Genomic DNA, 23,458 nt, shown 5'->3' on the forward strand with positions numbered 1-23,458 from the left:
GCTCTGGTGTGCTTTCCAGAACACCCAAGAGGACCTTGTAAGAAAACAGTTTTGAGGTTTTTGCCAGATTTAATTTGGCCTAGAAAAGCCTTCTGTTTAATATACATCAGTAAAATCTGATGTATAATATTCTGGGTTAGATGTATTAGAGGAAATTGGGTAATGCTTTATTTAAATCTCAACTCATAGTATTAACAAACCATTAACTAGCACTACTTTGGGTTGGGTTTAGGTTTTGGGTAGAATAAGGTTTGCAGAATTGAATCATACTTTGTAACTAGTGAACATTTAATATCCTAGTAAAACGCATGTAATATGCCAGTAAGTAATAGCTTGAATTGTGACCTAAACTAAAGTGTTACTGGAAATAGCTATTAATTAGCATAGGAAATCATATAAAGCAGGATGTTTTGCATCTTACTGAAACAGAGATGGTGTCAATCTCCACATGTATGAGGGTTTGTCGTTTCACTTTTAGCTGTTTTTCATTTATTTCATTCTTCATTCATTTTTCATATATTTGTTTTCCTATTTAAGCCCAATTATTTATACATTGTTCTGTGAATTAGATTATGTAATTCTTTCATCCAAGTCCACAATTAAATTGGCTTTGACAGTAATGCTTGAAGAGAGATTCAGATTGGATGATGCCTGTTACAATTTCCTGACCGCTTGCTCATTTACAAGACACGTTCCAGAATGTCATTGCATTCTGTGTATTTCCCTTGTGCACTCTCTGTGTGCTTATTTTGATTTGAACAGGAAAGAGTTTGTTCTATATTATCTTCATATTCAGAATTTTCTTTGGCATACTTTTTTATATTGCATTGTTCGCTTAACACACATGTATTCACTCTTTTTTTTACCTTGATCTAAAGGAAGATAGACTGAAAAAACATTCAGTCAGATCCTCTATAAATGCATATTCTGTGCATCTGTGCATCTTTTGCCACTGTATCAGTTTATCCCCTCCTATCAGTCCTTCTGTTCAATGCATACTTATTTTTTGCTCACATTGCTCCAGAACTAAACCATATCTAGTTTATCCAGTCTTCTCACTTTTTATCTATATTTTCATGTTTAAATTCAAACTGTATATTCTTACTCTTTCCTCAAGTCTGAAGTACTTCAGCAGATCTCATTTAGATATAGACATTACTTTGTGCACTGCTTCCTTCAGTCTACTTTTTTCTTGTTCTCTTTGAGCTTCTTTCTACTTTCCCTCACAATACAGTATGTATATCATATTATTGAAGAAAAAAAGCACCATTTCAACTTTATGCTGTTCACTTGTACTGTATTCACTCTTGTTCACATGTATGCTTATTCAGTCTGACAACATTTCTCAATCCACTTTTTATCTTTGTCTGTTCATTCTTTTATGTACAGTATATGTAACATACTCTGTTATATTTAGCTATATACAGTATGTTACTATGTGTGGATTTATATAAAAAAAAAAAAGTCTAATTGTTAGGTGGTGTTAATGGTACTTTGTTAAACAAGTTGATAACCATTTGAACAATAATGCTAAATAAAGACAATATTAGATAACTTTGTTAAACAGTTATTAAATGATTTTTTTGCAGTGTTACGGGCAAGAAGAGTAGATTTAGTTTTCTCATACTGTTTCTTAACAAACAAAACATGAGTTGAGCCTGTCGCATGAGCAAGAGGAACATTTTTACACACAAAATGCAGAGACAATGAATACGTTTACATGGACACTAATAATCCGATTAAGACAGTACTCTGATTAAGAGTCTACCATGTAAACAGCGATTTTTGATTACCTTAATCTGACTAAAGCCATAATCGAACTGAACAGAAATGGAATCAAGACATGTGGAAAATACCGATTTTAATCGCATTATTGAAGTGCACCTTAATCAAACTATCACTGTCATGCATGATTTTTGCCATGTTTTGCGACAGGATATTTAATGCACACACAGCTGTTTGACACTATTCTCTGCACCTATACCGAGTCAGTAAAGGACCACAGACACCTGTATCTCGAAATACAGAGTTTTTTTTCTTCCATATGGCATGCAGTATCAAATTCCATTAAACAACACGCTTCCAACATCTTTTTTGTCACAGGGCATGCATGAAATGTTCCTGAATGAAAGTGAAAGTGCCAAGCTGCAGTTAAAGTTGACAAATTAAGAATGAAACACCCAAAATTACATGAAACCCTGGAGGAAACGTGGATAGCGCGGTGATGCAATGACATTAGTCGAATTATGTGCTGTCACATGTAAAACGAGATCATGAAAAGAACAATCAAAAAAACACCTTATTCATATTATTTTCTTGTTCATATTAAGGCAAATAATTTGGTTACTGATTTCCATGTAAACGTAGTGATATAATGAATAATGCAAACTTGTATAGACACTATATGTGGTGACCATATACATGAATAACAGGGAACTAAACAAGACACAGGTGAACTCAATCAGTAACAACAAAAATAAACCAGGGGATATGAGTAACCACAGCAAGAAAACAGCAACTAAACATATACCTAACATATACTGAAACCTTTAAAACTGACATAAACATGAAACGATATAAGCAAATGTACTTCAAAATAAGAGTCTAGCCATAACACCACGAGTTTGCCATGAATACTCCTTGTTTTTCCAAATTTTACCCTGTAGATTCTGCTTTTATTTTATTCCATAAACTGACAATGTTTTGAACAGATTCATGAACAGTGAACTATGTTTTGAGTGCATTGTCCCCTTTTCTCCTGCTATCTAGGCAGAAAAACTTTGCTCGTGGCATTGAGCAGCAGCTCCCGGATGGCATGGTGGTAGCGTCAGTGCCGAATGAAGCCCAGTGTCATGAGGAACTGTCTGACCCAGTGCCTGATCCAGAATACCTCACTGGTAAGAATGATTAATCACACTTTATATATACAGTGACTACCACAGCCTGTAGTGTTTTAAGAAACCACTTACACCCAAGACAAAATAAATCAAAATATTCAGTGGAAGAAAACTTCCATTTTTCTAACTGGTACACATTTTTGTGTCTGACGTTTGGCTTGAAGTTTCAAAAACTTTAAACTGTTATTTGAGTAGCAGTGTGCTATTTGATGCTGTACCTAGCATGAGATATAATATCTATAAATAATAAAGCATTAAAACTAGGCTGGGCTGGGCAAGAATACATTGAAATATATTTTAAAATAAAATACCTAAATTTTAAGTGTATCAAAAAAAAAACTACAAAATACAGCAGCCACAACAAGTGTCAAAATAAAAAACAGTATTTTGAATTTTAAAATACTACAAAATAGCATGAAATTTCTTTGCAAATCTTTGATCAATAGGCATACTGGATCAATCCCTTCACCATGACTTCGTGAAGTAAACAATGATTTTTCTCTGAGCAAGTTTAAGTCAGCTTCTCTGCACCTCATTCACCTCTATTGGACATGAGCAGGTATTCATAAAAATGTAACTTGTGTTTCTCTTTCATTTTAGTATAGATTTTGGACAAATTTCATTTCTCGAAGATGTTCTCTTTTATCACTGTAAAAACAATTTAATGCAGATAATGAAATGGAATATAGTATTATCTCTTGATTGTGAAAATTGCCATTATCTCTTAAAAGTCTTATGTTTCAAAATGTTTGCAATTGAAATCTTCAATACTCAATGTAAAATCACGATTTCTGAAAAGTACTAAAATCTCCAGTTTAAGTCATTTCCATAAATCATGTTTTTTTTGTACTCTTCAATACACAATATAAAACATGGTATCTCAAAGAAAATTAGCTATCAGTTTTTGCTGCCATAAAACTCGAGTTGGGAGTTTTTGACCAGTCTGTAGATTGGAGTATTATTAAATATTTTTGTCTCATACTGATTTACCATGTCAAAGTTTGTAATTAACTAAAGAGCACTTGAAGATTAGCTACTGGCATTTGAAACAGCCAGTAAAGTTTTGTAGGTGTCAACTCTGTAGGACTTTATGTTGTTTGTCTTATTTTGCTGTCTTATTTTGACTTGCTCCCGAATCTACCCTTGCTATTTGTCTGTTACTTTCTTTATATGTGATGCATAACTTCCATCAGTGTTCAAGCATTGATCAGCTTCTTCAATATTAATAAATTTTCTAGTCTGATCTCAAGCCTAGGCAAATAACTAAGAAAGCACCGGCATTTTTATGATGTCACCATGTAGACTTCTTACAAAATATTTCACAGTATTTTAAAAATACAAAAAATACAAGACACTAAAGTATATTGATACAAAATATTAACCTATTTTCATAAAACCAATTAAATACAAATTACAAAATACTATTTTGTATTTGAAATATGTATTTGAAATACACGTATCATAAATACAGCCCATTTCTGTAACTTGGGATGTCCCAATCAGGTTTTTTTCTATATTCCCTATATTCAGAGTCATTTGATTTTGAGTATCTACCGATAACGAAACCCGATCTGATACTTCTATAATACTTAAAGAATAAAGAAGAGCGAAGAAACAGATCCAGGATGTTTCTTATTTTTGTTTTACTTAGTTCACCTTATTTTAACATTCAACAACTCAGTTAACAAACAGAGCACTTCTGTGAGGTAGCTTGAACAATCAAGTAATAAATAACATAAATTCTTCACTTTTGGACTTTAGTGCAACAGTAAATATTTGAAAAAACCTAATATAAAAACAAACAGCACCTCAACTTAAAATACCTGGCAGGCAATCCCAGGTTTACATATTTCACAGTTTGCTATGGCAATGTTGTCGTCATCAACTTTATAGTACCTTCAGACCGCAGACATACTCGTGCATTCTGCTTCAAGCTGCTTTCATGTTCTACTTTACCAGCATTTAACCAGTAGCGTCTCTGCAACAAAGTGATGTCATGCCGCATGCATTGCTGTTTAAGGTCAAGAACTCTGTGCCACCACATAATACATACATATATTTTCGAGTCCTGATTGGGAAGTAAAATCTAATTCCGATCGAGTAATTCCTTTTGCGAATTAGTGAAGTTATTTTTTCCTTCTCCGCTGTCGCCACTGGCTTGCATGGTTCGGGATCTGTAGAGCTGCGCAACGTTGGATTTGCTCTTCAGTGTTTGGACTCTCAGTAGTGATTTTTAAACCACACTGAACTGAGCACTAAACACTACAAACTGAACTACACTGTTCCAATTTACTATGACCTTTTATGTGAAGCTGCTTTGACACAATCTACATTGTAAAAACGCTATACAAATAAAGGAGAATTGAAATTGAATTGAATTGAATTGACTCTGAAACCAAGTGATCGGGCCCGATATCCAGATCAAGTGATCGAATCTGGACATTCCCAATTATAACTCCTTCATATATGTCTTTATCTTTATCATATTCTCCCTCTTTCATCTGCTCAGGCAATGACTCACGCAAGGCAAAGCTTGGTGTTGTGTTTTGTTGGCTTGCATTGTTTACTCCCACTGTTCCTTAAAAAATCATGTTCCTTCCAATAATTATTTAAGTCTTTTGAATTCATACAGTTATATTGAAAATAAAATTAACATGTCTACAGGTCAATGTAAACATTTTGTTAATTTAAATGCATAGACTTTTCAAGTGATCTTTAATATTTTCTTCATATACAGCTGAAGTCAGAATTATTAGCCCCCCTTTGATTTTTTTTTTCTGATTTATTATTATTATTTTTTTTTTATTTTTAGATACATCCCAAAGGATGTTTAACAGAGCAAGGAAATTGTCACAGTATGTCTGATTATATTTTTTTCTTCTGGAGAAAGTCTTATTTGTTTTATTTTGGCTAGAATATAAGCAGTTTTAAATTTTTAAAAAACCATTTAAGGTCAAAATTATTAGCCCCTTTAAGCTATATATTTTTTCGATAGTCTACAGGACAAACCATCGCTATACAATAACTTGCCTAATTACCCTAACCTGCCTAGTTAACCTAATTAACCTAGTTAAGCATGTCACTTTGAGCTGTATAGAATTGTCCTGAAAAAATATCTATTAAATTTAATTTGCTGTCATCATGGCAAAGATAAAATAAATCAGTTGTTAGAAATGAATTATTAAAAATATTATGTTTAGAAATGTGTTGAAAAAATCTCCTCTCCATTAAACAGAAACTGGGGAAAAAATAAACGTTGGGCTAATAATTCTTACTTCAACTGTATGTACATTTATAAACACATTTATTTTTACAAATTATCAAGAGTTACACAAACAGTGATTTCTACAAAGTGTTGACAAAGTTTTGACAACTTTCTATTAGTCCTACAGCTTATAAATGTTTGTCTTGATTAAATAAGCCTCTTAATCTCGCCCTTGACCTTATTTAAGTAATTCCACTCCTTCTGTTGCTGAATCCACAATAGTAGCACTTCACTTGGATTTTCTGCTTATCGTGATCACAACAAGGCCATGCAGCATTACTAATATCATTTCTTGTATAATTTGGGTTATGGCTTCACTTGACGGCATATAAAGCTACACTTCACTATACAGCAGCCTTTATTCATTTCTTTTTTCCTAAAAGATTGCTGTCTGAATTTCAGATCAAGATGCACCATATCTATCTTCAGTTTTTGTGTGCTTTTATTATGTGCGTTTGGTCAAGTGGTTCATATTATCTCCTGGCAGATCAAGTGGATGGTGAAGAGGCAGAAAACGGAGAGGTTATTAACAAAATAATTGTCCGGGACTTCTGGATGCTTGCTGCCTCTGTCAGGATTTATTAACTGACCAATCAGACTTCATTCTGGAGCTACGCGAGTAGAGTATTCTGCGCAAAATACCCTAAATACTGCAGGGGGTCAGTTTTCATGCTCCTGTTAATGAGAAAGAAAATGGGGAAATCCTGTCCTGTCAAATGAGGCTTCAGAAAGCCGCATCTTTCATCATACTCTCCCCTCTGGCTTCGGCCACCCATACCAGGCTGCCAGAGAATGAAGGATTATAGTCCTTAAGGTCCGATGTAAAATTCACAGCAGGAAAGGCCAAAGAGAATAGATTTTTTTTCCTTGTTTATTTTTTTTCTTTGTCTGCCTGCTGCTTGGAAGCTGCACTACGTTATGTCCAATGTTTTTCATGTGCATCATTTATCTCAAGTCTTTGATTATATGTGAAGCATCATTTACTTTGTGCATGATTGAAATATCCAGACAGATTTAGAACTTGAGATGTTTCTGCCATATTTTGTAATGTCAGTGGGGTTGTTTTAATTAAAAATAAATAAGTAAATGAATTAGTAATAAATAATTTATCAGAACTTGATGAGAAATGTGTACAAATGAAAATTCAGCACTCAATAACACACTAAATAAACATTCACTAAGCTAAAGTCAAGTACAAAATACAAATGTTGTAATTTAGCTAAATAAAGATTTTTTTTAAACAAGGAGTATTTGGTGAAATGAGCCCATTTTCAATCTCAACAGATGAAAATATGTGTTATTCTGACCAATTGTAGCTAATAAATCTAGATAAACTTTCTTTCTTTCTTTTTCTTTCTTTCTTTCTTTCTTTCTTTCTTTTTTTCTTTCTTTCTTTTTTTTCTTTCTTTCTTTCTTTCTTTCTTTCTTTCTTTCTTTCCTTCCTTCCTTCCTTCCTTCCTTCCTTCCTTCCTTCCTTCCTTCCTTCCTTCTTTCTTTCTTTCTGTCTTTCTTTCTTTCTTTCTTTCTTTCTTTCTTTCTTTCTTTTGTCTGTCTGTCTGTCTGTCTGTCTGTCTGTCTGTCTGTCTGTCTGTCTGTCTGTCTGTCTGTCTGTCTGTCTATCTATCTATCTATCTATCTATCTATCTATCTATCTATCTATCTGTTATAGCTACATACACAGATACTTTGCAAAGATAACTTTAAACATATTTTTTATTACTATTTAATAGATTTTTGCCATCATACACCTGGTGCAAGACGTGTATGGCGCAATTTGCTATTTTCAGACCAACCCAACTGTAATTGTAACATTTTGTGCCACGTTGTCTTACATTCGATAAAAGGGAAGAGGTGGGGACTCCAGAATACAAGGAATGATATTTATTTTAATTTTGATAAACAAAATAAACAAACAGAAATAACCCCATAGGGGAAAAAACATCACCAAAACTGGGCTGGCAAGGCAGGACTGGACACAAGACACATGAATCCAACACACTGAGTGAAAGACAATGAACTGGCACATGACAGCAGACAAGAGAGAGTTATAAGCAGAAATAATGAACACAAAACAGGTAAATATAGTAAACTAATTATTGGTTGACAAGAAGAGTGGGACTAGACAATATACAGGAGAGCATATGACACAAAAAAACAACACAAGCCATGTGCTCACGTAAAATGAGACTAGAACACGCAGCCAATGAGAGAACTCATTAACTGCGTGTTCACATGAAACAAAACACTAAAGCCCATGGCACATGTAAACATGTACCACGTGCTAAACACAACACCAACAGAAGACTGAACGCAAGACACGAGTACACGATAAATAAAAACTCACTGTGCACTCACACATGCAACGTGCATGTTTCACCAACTGAAACCGAAACCAACTAGACTGAGATGCTGGGTATGATACACCATGCTGCAGACAGAATGAACACAAACAGTAGGACAAGAGCGTGGGTCACAAACACGCCCACCCCTCTTGTGCCCGCATCAAGCGGGAATGCACACGGCTCAATCGCAGCCCAGGTGGCGCTCATACAAAAAGACACACAATGACAGAAAATAAGTGCTCGACTTGAGAAAACTCGAGCCGAGCACAACATACAAGACATGACAGGACTAGTGTCTGGACTCCAAAACAAGAATTAGGACCAGAGTGGCAGAATCCTGACACGATATTTAAATAGCTAAATAGATAAATTCATTTGTGCCACTTTGTGGACTCATTGGTGTCGCTTATCTAAAAGGAGGTGTGTTAAGGCACGTTGTTGGTTCGTTGCAATTTTGAGGAACTGAAATAGACTGCACCATTGACCAACTAAAAGCTGGTCTAAAGTCCAACGCAGAGAGCATTAGTTATGTTAGTTTGCCCACCTGTCAGGTTTTGGAGACATGCATTACCAAATGGGGCATAAGAATAATATGTGTGTTTGAATATAACAGTGTTTTTTTACCACAATCGTTAATATTGTTCATTTATTCGTTTGCTGTAAATTAGAACAGAATTTAGAAATAGTTTTGAAATAATCTTTACACTGATGTCTTCAGTAGAGTTTTTACCATTTCCTTACTCCACGAAAGTAAATAAGTAAAGAGTAACAGTAAAGTAAAGAGAAAGTAAAGAGGCCGAATAGAGGAGGATCATTCTTTATTCTCGTATAGATGGAACTGTTTTCACGCTAGTGAAGCATTCAGTTTTACCACTTACAAAGTTTGCCCAGTTTGCCTACGCAACTGACTCTTAAAGGTGATAGGATTTGAGACTCTGATTGTTTTATTGCACGTTATGCTCAAAACACACCCATAACTCATTAGGAGAATAAATACAACCCTGTTAGACCATGCGCCAGGGCGCAGACCAGTGGATTCAGACATGCCCTTATTGTTTTTGCACCATGCACTTTAGAATTTGCACTTAGATTGTTACAATAGATCTCTTAATCACACACACACACACACACACACACACACACACACACACACACACACATACACACACATATATATATGATTAAACACAATATGTAACATATACACAATATATAATTCTATATACAGTACTATATAATAATAGTATTATAAAGTAATACTATTCTTCTTAAGTTAATTTATTCTATTTTATTTATTAATTTATTTGAAGCTGTACGAATATTTTTTTATCTTTTATTTGTAATTGTTCTAACTGAGCACTTTAAATGACTACCCCCAGTTGTTACCCTGCTAATTTTGCCCTGTTCTTTAAAGAAGCCAAAGCTGACATTTATCACACTTTACAGCTATTTTATTATGGCCAGCTTGAATCCCTAACCACCGTTCAACTCCAATTTGTAATCCAGTCTAAAGGTCAGAAGAGTATGAAATGGTCCTGTGTGGCTCTGTAATATTGCCCGAGCTACCAGAGGGTGCAGGTGCTTTCCCTCAATGAAACAGTGGTGGACATAGCTGGTCTTCAGACATAATGGTTAAGGCATCAGGTGAGACTTATGAGAGGTCATATTGGATACTTGCGGGAAGATTAAAATGGATAATCTAGAAGAGTCATCCTCTGTCAGTCAAGCTTGAGGCATTGGCTATGAAGACAGAGGTTATTTATCTGTTATGAGCAGGTGGTTCAGTGCTGATTTCTCCAGCCCTTCACACTTGCACCTGATTCTCCCCAAGAGCCTTTTATTGCAAAAACTGCAAATTATGTCTAATACACTTCTCATTAGTCATATTAGACACGTGTGTGCCAGTCAGATGTTTAATTAAAAGAATAAAAAAGGCTTTGGAGTGCACATCTTCAGTCCTAATACAATCACCACTATTGATTCCAGTCTTTTTGTCACCGTACAAGATTCTTTGTGTGCTTCCAGTAGCTGTTGTGTTAGTTTTTAATGTATAACTAGTAAAAAATATTAGAATGTCATATTGTTGTTTGAAAACTGTATTTTTCTGTGTATTTTTCAGTTTTCTGATAAAAAAAATTGTTAACGTAAATTTCTAATCAGCCAATCACATGGCAGCAACTGCATTTAGGCATGTAGACATGGTCAAGACGATCTGCTGCAGTTCAAACCAAGCATCAGAATGGGGAAGAAATGTGATTTCAGTGACTTAGAACATGGCATGGTTGTTGGTGCCAGACGAGTTGGTCTGAGTATTTCAGAAACTGCTGATCTACTGCGATTTTCACGCACAACCATCTCAAGGGTTTACAGAGAATGGTCCGAAAAATATAAAATATCCAGTGAGCGGCAGTTGTGTGGGTGCAAGTGCCTTGTTGATGCCAGAGGAGAATGGCCAGACTGGTTCGAGCTGATAAAAAGACAACAGTAACTCAAACAACCATTTGTTACAATCGAGGTATGCAGGAGAGCATCTCTGAACGCACAACACGTCGAACCTTGAGGCAGATGGGCTACAGCAGCAGAAGACCACAACGGGTGTCCTTCCTGTCAGCTAAAAACAGGAAACTGAGGCTACAATTCACACAAGCTCACCAAAATTGGACAATAGAAGATTGGAAAAACGTTGCCTGGTCTGATGAATCTCAACATTCAGATGGTAGGGTCAGAATTTGGCGTCAACAACATTAAAGCATGGATCCATCTTGCCTTGTATCAGCAATTCAGGCTGGGGGTGATGGTGTAATGATGTGGGGGATATTTTCTTGGCACACTTTGGCACCATTAGTACCAATTGAGTGTTTTGTCAACACCACAGTCTACCTATCCCTTTATGACCACAGTGTACCCATCAGAATAACGCATCACGTCATAAAGCGTAAATCATCTCAGACTGGTTTCTTGAACAGACAATGAGTTCATTGTTCTCAAATGGCCTCCACAGTCACCAGACTCAATCCAATAGAGGACCTTTGGGATGTGGTGGAATGGGAGATTCGCATCATAGATGTGCAGCCGACAAATCTACAGCAACTGCATAATGCTGAGGAATATGTCCAGTATCTTGTTGAATCTATGTCATGAAGGATTAAGGCAGTTTTGAAGGCAAACGTGGGTCCAACCCAGTACTAGTAAAGTGGACCTAGTAAAGTGGACCTAATAAAGTGTCTGGTAAGTGTATTTACTGTATAGTATACTTTTTAAACAGTATATTGGTTTTAAACAACCAGTGATGGGATGATCTAATTGATTACACATATACAAAAAGCTCTTATGGCTAAAATGTGTAGAGGTACATTTTTATTGAAATAATAGAGCATAGAAAAGATGTTGTAAGTGCAAGAAGACCACAGTAATGAGAATGACTAAATACTTGCTAGCTGAAACTTCGATCAATATAAGCAGTCACAATTAACAAAAGCAACAACAAAATCTAGAAACAAACAACAAAAAAATCCAATAATATGTGTAGTTGTCCTAGTTGCATTATAACAGAGTAGAATAGAATAGAATAGAATAGAATAGAATAGAATAGAATAAGCTTCTCATCTGTGTTTTGACCTTTACGTAAGTGAATTTTTAAATGAAGTGTCTCCAACTTCTTACTAAATGTAACGTTGCTGGAAAATTGTTGGAGAATTTGTTGGAAATGCAGCTCCAAATAAGAATTGGGTAAAAAAAAGTGTTTAAACTCCAGTTTTGAGTAAAGCTTTTGTTTCTTGCCCGTGCCCTTAATACATCATTGCTGTGTTTTTCCCTTGACTGTGTTGAGGCTTCAGTTTTGGAAACTCGCCTGAGGTTAAATTAGTCACTAGCTCATGTAATTGGGCACGGAATGGGCAAGTGGCACATATCCGAGCAGTCGTTGATGTTATCAGGCCTCTGCCACCCTCCCTTGCTGATTTGGGCAAGTTGGTGCGACGGTCAGTGTATTTGTCACTATGTCAGCACTCCTGGAGCCGTTCCTCCCAACCCTCTCAGGGCAACGCATTCATCTTTCTATTCATCTCTGGGTTGGAAGTCATTCATCATAGGACCAGCGAACTCCATCAATTATTCCAATGGGAAAGGAAGAAGGCCGAGAAGCTTTGAAAGGCAAATACATCTTGATTTAATTGGAATGCAGGTAGAAAGCACATTGGCACTAAGCAGATTTCCTGCTGGATGAAAGAAAGGAGGGAAATCATCTCTGCCTCCTGATGCATATGGTGAATCACATTCACGGCCACAGATGGAGATTCGTTGAGGGTGGGGGTGTTGGGGTTAAGCAACACTTGTCTTTGTGACATGCTATTCGCCGGGGGATACGTTCAAAGGCATGCGCACGGTTTCATGGCAATCGGAATGAAAATGCTAAAAGAAATCACTTCAAAACACACATTACATGATGCAAAAACGCCACAGGTGCTACAGCCTGCTGGGCAGGACCGGGTGGTGAACAGAAGATGAATAGATGGCATTGATCATCAAACACAAAGGAGGATGCAAAGAAAAGAGAAAAGTTAAGTGAAATGGCTGACACATGGATTTCTCACCACTCCTTAGGAATTAGCTGTGCTTGGGCAATCTCCTGAATGCAGCTCTTGAAGACAGCGCAAAAGTGACAAGGTCCAGATTTAATCGGATGGATCCAATCAAGTTAGGCCTTTGTGGCTGCTCTGCAGTGGGAGTTCCTATAATCCCAGAGAAAGACCTGGCAGGATCGATGAGCTGAAGATTTCCTGTTTCATGTCTGGATCTCTTTCATCACTGCTCATGTGTGCAGATACCACCTTGCAGTTTCAGTCCGTGAGCTTTCCTAGTTGCTACACAGGAAGGAGTGGAACTGATGAGTATCTACTCTGCCTTTAGTGCTTGGCAGTATGTTATTTCTGCTTGAGTTCTATCACGGACAGTTTTGCCGTCTAGCAGAAGGTTTGTGCGAGTCGGAATGTGACCTTGCTATGAATTTTAAAACTTGGTCCGTGTCTTTTGTGATATACTGCTTTGGTGCTTGTTATTTTGAATCTGTTATCTCTCATCTCTAGTATATATCTAGTGTGTTGCAGGGGTTGTGCACAATTCAGAGTTGACAAATTGGCTCCCTCTCTATTCATGAGAATGTGAATTGAAATGTCAGGAAGAAGAATTTACTGAATTGTGATTCAACACAGGTGTTATGGGAAGTGAGATGTTGTTAATTAGTTTATGTGCAAATGAAGAATATATTAAGTATGTAATGCACTTTATTAACTATACCTTGGTGTCACTAAGTTGGACGTCCTTTTGCATTGAGAATGTCCTTAAATTTTTGTGGCAAAGATTCTGCAAAGTTCTAGAAACATTTCTCCAATATTTCAATTCATATTGTGGTCCTTTTAATGCTACTCTATTGTAATTAGAACTGGTGCCTGCTGAGGTCATTTGATTGTGAGCTCTGTCACGTTCAAGAAACCAGCTTGAGATTAATTGATGGGCCGTTCTCTTGATGCATCTTTTTCAACTCAGATTCATTAATTCAAACGTAGACTCAAGTTCTTAATGGTGCTTACCACTTTTCACTTTTTCACTTTTTTCACGATGTGAAGAACCTTGTACACAACAATAAACAGCATTCACTAGATTATGTTCTATTGCTCGGCATCATTGTATTTTACAGTTGCAAGTGCACACACACACACACACACACACACGCACACACACACAGACACTGTGAACACACCTGGAGCACTGGGCAGGAATTGCTGTAGCACCTGGGAAGCAGTTGGGGGTTTGGTGCCTTGCTTTAGGGACTCACCTCAACTATGGTATTGCCACCTCAGCCGTGGAGGGTGGCAAGAGCTGCTTGTGCTGGTGCTGGTGCCAGGACTCAAACCTGCGACTTTACAATTCCAGATCTCTAACCATCTGACCATGGCTTTGCATTTTTGTAATGCATGCCATATTGTACTGTACCAATCCGGGGTGTGCTTCCAAAAACCATCGTTAGTCAACTAAGGTCGCAAGTTGCATCGTTACAAACATAGTTTGTTGATTTGGTGTTTCCCAAGTCCATCGTTTCCACGAACATTTGCAAACTTGTACACTTGCAACTACAACTCAGAGCTATAGTTAGAAGCATAGTTCATGGTTGTCCACTTATGCCCTTTTCCTTTAGAACCTTCCAACATTTAAACTTGGAATGATTAAAATAAAAAACATTAAAATTAATTGCACTTTAAAAACATTTATGCCATTTTGAACACAGCCATAGCTCATGACGAAAGTCATAGGTGACTTTTTATTTAAAAGCTGAATCTCTAAAGCTAGTGAAAACAAAAATAAATAGCATACGTTAATCCTTTAAATTTTTAGTAGGTTATTTATTAGGAAATGTATCTGTACTGTATATGACATGGGCCTGTTGGTTTGAACATTTCTGCAGTGGTTTGAATGTGTCAAATTGTAAAAGTAGACTTTTACAAAAAATGAATAAGATAAATAAATAAATAAATAAATAAATAAACAAGATCCTACTTAATAATAATAATAAAATTATAATTTTTATTATTGAGAAGGATTTTTCTTCATTTCTTAATAAATGGTCTACTGTAAAAAACAACCATTCCCGATTTATATGATTTATGTATGAGATTAAAATATGTGTTAGCTAAGTGGTTTTGTTTTAGAATAGAATATGGCATATTCTCAATAATAAAGGAAACATGGGCCCTACATTTACCGTTTATATATTTCAATTAATGTGGAAAACGAGTGCATGTTTTTACCAAAATTAATATTGGAATTTTTTTTTTTAATGTGTGTGCGAAAATAGAATTTGCACAAAAATTATAGTGTTTTTCTTTAAAGAAGTTGTTACTCCACCCCATTCAGAGCGGCACTATGGATTGACAATTTACATTATAAATAACGTGGTTCAAATGACGGATCTGCGACAAAAAAAACTACGGTTTTGGGAAACACTCATTACTACGTCATTCTTTTCCCAAACAATGCATGATACAATGATAGTTCATCCACAACTTATGTCATTGTTTGGGAAATGCACCCCTGTAGCGTTCAGTGGAAATTAACCATGAGGAATCCAAAGTATGGCCATAAGTATGAACCATTGATACAGAGCCCATGTTTTAATGTTGTTTACACCAAATTACAAATGACCATCACATCTAAATACCCAGCAGAAATTAAGTTCAAGCCAATCTGGCCATTGACTTCTGACCTCTGGCATGAAAAATATATTTCCTGCTGGATTTTCTTTTTTCTGTAAACCATTTTGTATAAATTATTGTGTGAGTAGAAAAAAAAAACTGCTGTATGGTACCAACAACCAAATCACATAAAAATTAAGTCAAATTGTGTCTCTGTCTAAAAACCTACCAAAAATTGTGAAATAAAATGTAAAATAAAAATTCTGTGTCCTGTTTCCAACCAAATTTAAATCGGGTTACTTTTATTATTATTTAATCTTTGCATGCCTGTATGGATGCTATTATTCAATTCAATTCAATTCACCTTTATTTGTATAGTGCTTTTACAATGTAGATTGTGTCAAAGCAGCTTTACATAAAAGATCATAGTAAATAGAAACAGTGTCAGTTCAATTTTCAGAGTTTAAGTTCAGTTCAGTTTAACTCAGTTCAGTGCGATTTAATAGTCACTACTGAGAGTCCAAACACTGAAGAGCAAATCCATCGATGCGCATGTTATGAGAGTCCACAAAAGACAAAGCAGAGAAAGAAAGTTCCCAGCAGAAATCTGTGACCGGGCCATTTCTGTATTTTAAGCTGAAAACAGATCTTCAATAAATAATGATTCAGACTTGCATCTTCAAGTTTACATCAAACAAATTAGCCTGCTGTCCCAAGAGTTGATTCATTTGCTTAATTGCAGTGCAGTCTATGAACTTTCCACTAAACTACAGTACATAAAAAACTCCAGTTAACAGTTAATAAATATAAATTTGAACTCGATAGACTTATCATGGCTGCTCGAGTAAGTGTTTATTGTAGCCTCAGAATACAAAACTCATGTTTATTCTTGTTATGACAGATTCTCCTTTAGGATGTTTTCTGCGCAACAGAGAACTTCACATGCTATCAATACTTTATTAGACCTGTCAGTAATTGGAATTGGTAGAAGAGGTCACACCTTCAGAAGATTGTTTTTAGTCAGTTCCCAAACCCGTGTGTAGCATCTGCAAAGCAATCTTTATATGCATTGCAACACAGTTCAATAGTTTTACTGGCTTCTTCTAATGTGAATTGTTATGTTTTATTAACATGATTGTCATCTTTGTGTATCTATTATGAAGCTGTTGTTTTTCCGGTACTTCCTCCAAGGTAAACACTGAGGCAAATTTACATACAGTGCTTATTAGTTTCTGCTGTACTTTTCTTAAAGGCATTGTTAATTCATTGTTAATTTTTGAGTCCCTTTTCTGCAACTTTAATGAGTCTTTACATTTGTTTTTACAGTTTCTGAGAGGCAAAAGACATAAATACTGTATAATGGCAAAGCCAATTATATGTTCAAGACTATAAATTCTTGCTTTTAACTTGATCTCTTTAGCTGAGGATTAACCTTTAACATCTCAACAAATAAAGCGTGCAATATCCCATGTCTGACAGTACTTTTTTTACAGAAGTTTGGCCTATTAGTTCTGCTTTTTTGACAGATGTTTAATTCTCTGCTTTCGAGTAGACGTCTCGCAGTGCTTATCTGTGGATGATTTTTGAAGATCATGTTTAATTGCTTTGTATTATGTCAGAATACATAACATTTCCTTTTTGTTTATTTATTGTTTGTGCATTGCAGCGACAGCGTGTTGTGTGAGTTTTGCTGTTTGTTTAGTCTGCTGCATCTGTCACTTATTAATATACAAATGTGGAATTTCTGTCTACCGTAACGCCGCAGTTGTCGAATGCCAAGAAAATTATACCCTTCTCTAATTGTTCAGTTCATTTCAGAATGAATTGGAGGGTAAAAACAGCTTTGGCTGTTCTCAGAAATATAATTGGGAAAGCGTTCTTCACAATCTGACTTTTGACTTGTTCTTTACCTTGCATGCCCCCCATTTGTAGGATAAAATATGATCCATTATGCAGTTGCTAAGGCAATGTGACATTTTTGTCTCTCATATTACATTGGCTTCTGTTACAATTCAAGTTGAGCAGTTCACGAACATCGCTGATAATTATTATGTCATTATCCAACTAGAATCCAGTTGTGCGTGAACATTGCGTGGAATGTAAGAACCTTTTCGCTGATAATTGTCTCAACTAATTAACAAATAATATTTTTGCCATTTTATTTGTGGATTGAATCACACATTCCATTTATCTTAACCAACATCTGCAAAGCTTGTGTGGTTTTATCAAATTCACAATATATGTATTTTGACAACATTATTGAATAAATTAATAACTGTAGTAAAGAAAAAAACTTCAGAGAGAAAGAGAGAGAGAGAAAGGGGAAGGAGCCCCATTAAAATTCAATTTTGGGCGCAGTCCTCAATGGTAATCACATTGGGGTTTAATTTATTCTTTGACACTGATTAATTGCATAGAATTGCTGGAACCATTTCCTGCTGTAAACGTCAATTAATTAGCCGACAACATTAGATGTGATAATTAATACAGTGGGTGCCACAGCATGGGCCCTGGATCCTTCACTGGTGGCCCTTCAGATGCCTGTGGCCAATGCAGACACCCCAATTTTGGCATCTACTGAGATCTGGGCAACCCGTGCTCATTGGAAATACGTGACTCTGTCTACATTTCTGTAAAACCTGAAGTATGTTGCTTACATAGTGCTGTAAGCTATATATTTTTCCCCAGTTACAGATGATTAATAAATAGCACAGTGTTAAGAAAAAAATGCATTGGTGGATACAGATTGGTTGCAAAATAATATTGCATTGCCTGTAGCACATTTCATGGCAGTTTCAAAGCAAAAGATGTCTTGGCACAACCAATATATTACAAACCTGTTAAAGGCTAAATGGCAAATTTTTATTACAGAGTTATGCACACCTGTTAAGAGGATAAATGTCTGGTGAGTGGTATTAAAAAGTTAAAGCGCTGAACATTTACATACAGTACTTCATACAGTTAAAGAGAAAATTGTTAGACCTCCTGTGAATTTTTAAAAAGTTTTTCTTTTAATTTTCCTTAGTGATGGGAAAATAAGCGATGTCATTTTTTACAGTTATTCCTATAATATATTTCGTCATGTTTTTTTTAGCTTGGCTGGAATAATAATTTAAATAATTGTTTTAAATATTATTATTATTATATAATTGTTTCTATATTATTAGCCAATTAAGATTTTAGTTTTTTGATTGGTAACAAATCACTGTGCTCCAATAACTTACTTAATTAACAGACATTCCTAGTTAACCCAGTTAACCGATTGAAGCCTTTAAACTTTACTTGTTACAAAATAACAAGTAAAATATAATGTACTTTCATTTACTACAAATACAAAATAAATTATAGTTATTATAGTTAAGTTATTAACTATTATTTTATAAAAGTGTTGAAACAAATTCTCTCTATTAAACAGTACTTGGAGGAGAAAGCAACAGTGAAATAAAATAAATGTCCTTATATTTAAGTTTTCTTTAAAATGCTTCTCCTTTGTGGATATTACAATATTTTTTTTAAATGTAATTCATTGCAAGGCACTCTTCATTATAAGTGTTCATTACAAGGTGAGCTACCGAGCAAGTTTACCATGTCTGAAAAGCCATAAATATGAAACATATCAAGCATAATAAACATGTTAAAACATGTTATTAGGCTCGAAACTGTGTACAAATCATTTTTGTTCATCACTGCAATCATAATTTTTGTAAAAAGGAACAATATTGCATTCGTTGGTGTTTCTCCAGCGTCTAGATCATATTACTTTTTTGTGTGCTTGTGTGTAATGAAAAGTGATGATGTAAAATAAGAGCATAATCTTGCTGGGAATGAATACATTATTTATATAGATTATTCTTAATTAATGTTACAAAAATCAGCAGCAGCTTCAGATTGTCCACCGTTCATTGTTTCATTAAAAACCACAGTCAGACACGATGACATGACTTGGTGTAATGTTACACATACTAAAAAAAGTATAAATCTACAGTACATGCATGCATAAAAAACTTGGCAACCAGCAATGGTGACATGAACCGTGCATATGTGCACGTGTGTACCCAATGGGCATCTTGATGTCAAAACAACATCTAATTAACATCAAGCATCAAATCGTTTTGATGTCAAGGTCACGCTTTATTTTGATGCATCTACTTTACAACTAATTCTCGTTAGATTATAAGTAGACTGTTTGGTTGGAGTTAGGGTTGGGGTTAGGGTTTGGGTTATGTAAGTTGACATATACTTGCAAAGTTTCTTATAGTCAGTTAAATGTCTTTTGAAGGAGCAATAGATATTAAGCAGACAGTCTATTAATGCTCAAATGTCCTTTTGACATCCACACATTGATGCCATCTTGACCAACAAAATAATTACACAAAAAGTTTTATTATGTGACTAAGTTTTATTATCTAAAAGATGCACTTCCAAATTACAAGTTTACACTAGATTAGAGATAAAAAGCCCACCAAAATCGATTTCAGGGCTGTGTTGTAATCCGTTTTGAGGTGTTTTTTATTTAATGACATTTTTACATCAAGGTAATCAATTGACATCAAATTGATGTGTATTTTTTTACATGTTTTTTGATGTCATTTTGACATCGACTGGCCCGCTAGTCTTCCATTGCATAGCGACATTACTAACTTCTGCACTAGCATACTTATACCGCCTTTTTAGTTTTTTAAATTATTATTAGTGGCATAATTTTCAGCAGTAATCTATCTTTTTAAAAACACAAAGGACAGCTTCTCCATTTTTAGCACATTTTTTGTCAGCTAAATGTAACCTGGGATGGATCTTGAGGTACTAGTGCGATGAGGAGAATGAAAGGAGGAAGTTTTGTGCATAGGTTCCTGTCTAGTTAAGGATTTAGACAGCAGCGGCTGTGTCAAACATTCATCCTCCCTGCGGTTATGCTGCTTCGGAAGCCCTTGTTGATCACTGACATCATTCTGAGTGGCAGTGATTCATTCTGGAACACATAGTCCCTCTCCCAAAGTCCCTCTCAATTAAAATGGCAGCATATGGCCCAGTGACCAGTAAAGCACAGAGGCAGCGATATCTGCTCTGAAGTCTGGAGATTCTGAAAGAGAGACGTCCCTCAGTATGGCTGAGAGGGAAAGTATGTCACCTTGATCTTTTAAGAAGTGTCCGCTCCTCCTTGAGCCTCTATATTTGGAACAGATAGGTCCACTTGACGGATAGTGTCCTGTCGGCCAAATTGTTTACCGTGTTAATTTGTTTGCATGACCTTTTGACTCATTTGCGGGGAAGCACTCAAATGTCTCCGTTTTTCCGTTTATGCTAATTTGAAGGGCGATAAATGTCAGAGAAAATATGACTCTTAAATGTCACTAAGGAGCTTTAATGACCAGAAATGTTTAAATATACTTATTTACACCTCGCAGCATCATTGACGGCGCAAACGAACACAGCCTGCAAACTGTCATTTCATTTCATGTGTGTTTGTGGTGTTGAAAATGTGATATCCTGGTGTTTTTTTAATGTGAAAGTTTCAAGTTCTAAAGGAAGTTCTGCCATGTTTAATGAGGTGCTTGACTTATATGAACAAGATTTCTGATTCAAGGCTTTTTTTTTTTTGCACAAAGAGTGTTAAAGGTAAAGTGTGAATGTTATTTTTTTTCCTGTGTTAAAATACCTTCTCACATCCCAGCGTGCAGAGAAAACTAAACAATTAACTGTTTTTAAGTCATATTTACTGAATAGTTGACTGTAAACTGTTTTAACTGACGGTAAAATAGAAAGTATTTAATGATTAGTGTTAACTATAATTGATTTAACAGTCCACCGCCTCTATATATCAGCAGAGTAAAGAAGGTTGACGTTGTCCATCCACAAGTTGGTGACAGAGACCACATAATAAACCATGAGAACAGTGGTCCATAACCATCGGGCTGCGGACAGGTACCAGTCCGTGGATCAACTAATGGGAAAAGGCCCAGTGAAGGACCCACTAATTGCCAAGGAATAGATCCACAACCCATTTGTCAACAAATCAAGTGAATCCAGCAAGTCTGCCAGAAGATTAACTGATGGAGATCACAAATGAAGGCGGCCTTTTAGGGGCCGTTCGCATATCACGTCTTTTCTAGAGCTCGTGCAAGTTCATTGTTTCCATTGTTGTGCGCACACCACGAGTCACTGTAAAAGAATTGACCGATCAGCTTCAGCTTTTATGGAATATTAACATTTCGGTAAGACTAATTATCTCAGACAAACACTGAACACTCAAACACTGCAGTGCAGTAATTTTCTCCATAAATAAAACTTGTATCAGAGTGACAGCAATGTTTTGTCAGCTTGTCTTCCACTAAGAAAACAGTTAATGGTCACCTCAACCTTCAACCTAAGAAACACTGCACCCCTCGGTCCACAATAAGATTGTCAAGTGTTGACTGGTCCACGATGATAAAATGGTTGAGGACCACTGCCTTAGAGGATTAAAACTCTCGTACAACTACAAACAACAGCTGATCAAATCATTATGAAACTTGTAAGTGACATTCTAAGTTGATCTCTCTCTTTTGTATGTTGCAGTGTTGTATTTATACCATGGTCACTGTAGTGTATTGAGTGTGAGATGGGACGTATGTATTTTGTGTTGGCCACTCTTTGTATAACCCTGAGTTACTTTTTTGTTTGTTTCTTATGAGTGTCCTGTTTTCGTTAGTGCAGACTAATTCAGTAAAAACAAAGAAGAAATGCCCGCATGTGTTTAGGGTTTTTCTCTATCGCAAACACAACAGTAATCTGGTAGTGTTTGTGCTGCTTCAGCTTTTTTAGGGTTAATTATTGTGATGATATTCCCATTGCAACAGAGAAATACAGGGAAATCTCTCTAGACTGATGACATTTCATATCGATAAGCCTTATAATCTTAATATGTCAGCGAAATCACCTGCTTTGTCATCACTATAGATATTACGCTAGAGAATCATTCAAATACGAGCTCTAAAGTGACGTTTGTGAAGTAGCAACGCTTTCTACTGTTCTGACGTCAGCTGAATGAACAGCAGAAAAAAGTAGTTTCTCATACAAAATGTTTGATTTTCTTTTTTATATACACAATTATGCCATCGAACTGTTGTATAAATGCAATATCACACTCGTAGCAGTGCGATATGGCTGTATATTGTCACTGGTAGACCATACATTTATATACATTTACTAAATGGCAAATTCTAGATTTAGCCAATACATTTGTGAAGACAATTACTTATTTAAAAAAAAAATTATTTCTAATTTTCAATTATTAACATTATTTATTGTTTTGTTTGTTTGTTTTATTTATGATGTTATTATTTAAAGTGTCATTGTTACAGTGTAACCATGCATTTAAGAATATTGCACTTGAGAAAAAAATAATATTTAATATATATTAAAAACATAACTACATACTATATGGCAAGGGTTAGGATGAGGATTTGCTTTAATGATAATTGTATGCGTGATTTATTCTTCTACAATTACCTTATTTATTTCTTTATTGAACAATAGACTGAAGAAATCTCAAGAATGGCCACAATCAACAAATGAGTTTTGATAACCTTTGGTCCAACGAGTTTAAACAAAAATGCATTTCATACTATTTGAGACACTAATGGTCTTATAAACTAGGAATTACACTGTTGCCTTTTTAGAGTGTGTAACTTGATTAAGTCATATTACATCAAATGTTTTCACTTAATTAATACCACTTTCAGTTCACTTTTAACATCACAGTCTTTTCAGTGTGCTCAGATTGAGTTG

The 23,458-nt window shown here is 35.5% G+C and overlaps 1 protein-coding gene across 4 annotated transcripts in view; it reads left to right on the plus strand.

Annotated features, from left to right (window-relative positions):
- The window catches only part of astn1 (astrotactin 1), a 433,021-nt gene that overhangs the window by 232,268 nt on the left and 177,295 nt on the right, over window positions 1-23,458 (plus strand). For all 4 annotated transcript variants that reach the window (XM_056477943.1, XM_056477951.1, XM_056477959.1 and 1 more), the window contains one exon: window positions 2,770-2,897. In XM_056477943.1, coding sequence (XP_056333918.1) covers window positions 2,770-2,897 — 128 coding nt within the window. The remainder of the gene's footprint in view (window positions 1-2,769; window positions 2,898-23,458) is intronic.

This window comes from Danio aesculapii, chromosome 2, assembly GCF_903798145.1.
Source record: "Danio aesculapii chromosome 2, fDanAes4.1, whole genome shotgun sequence".
In the NCBI taxonomy this organism is placed as follows: Eukaryota; Metazoa; Chordata; class Actinopteri; order Cypriniformes; family Danionidae; genus Danio; species Danio aesculapii.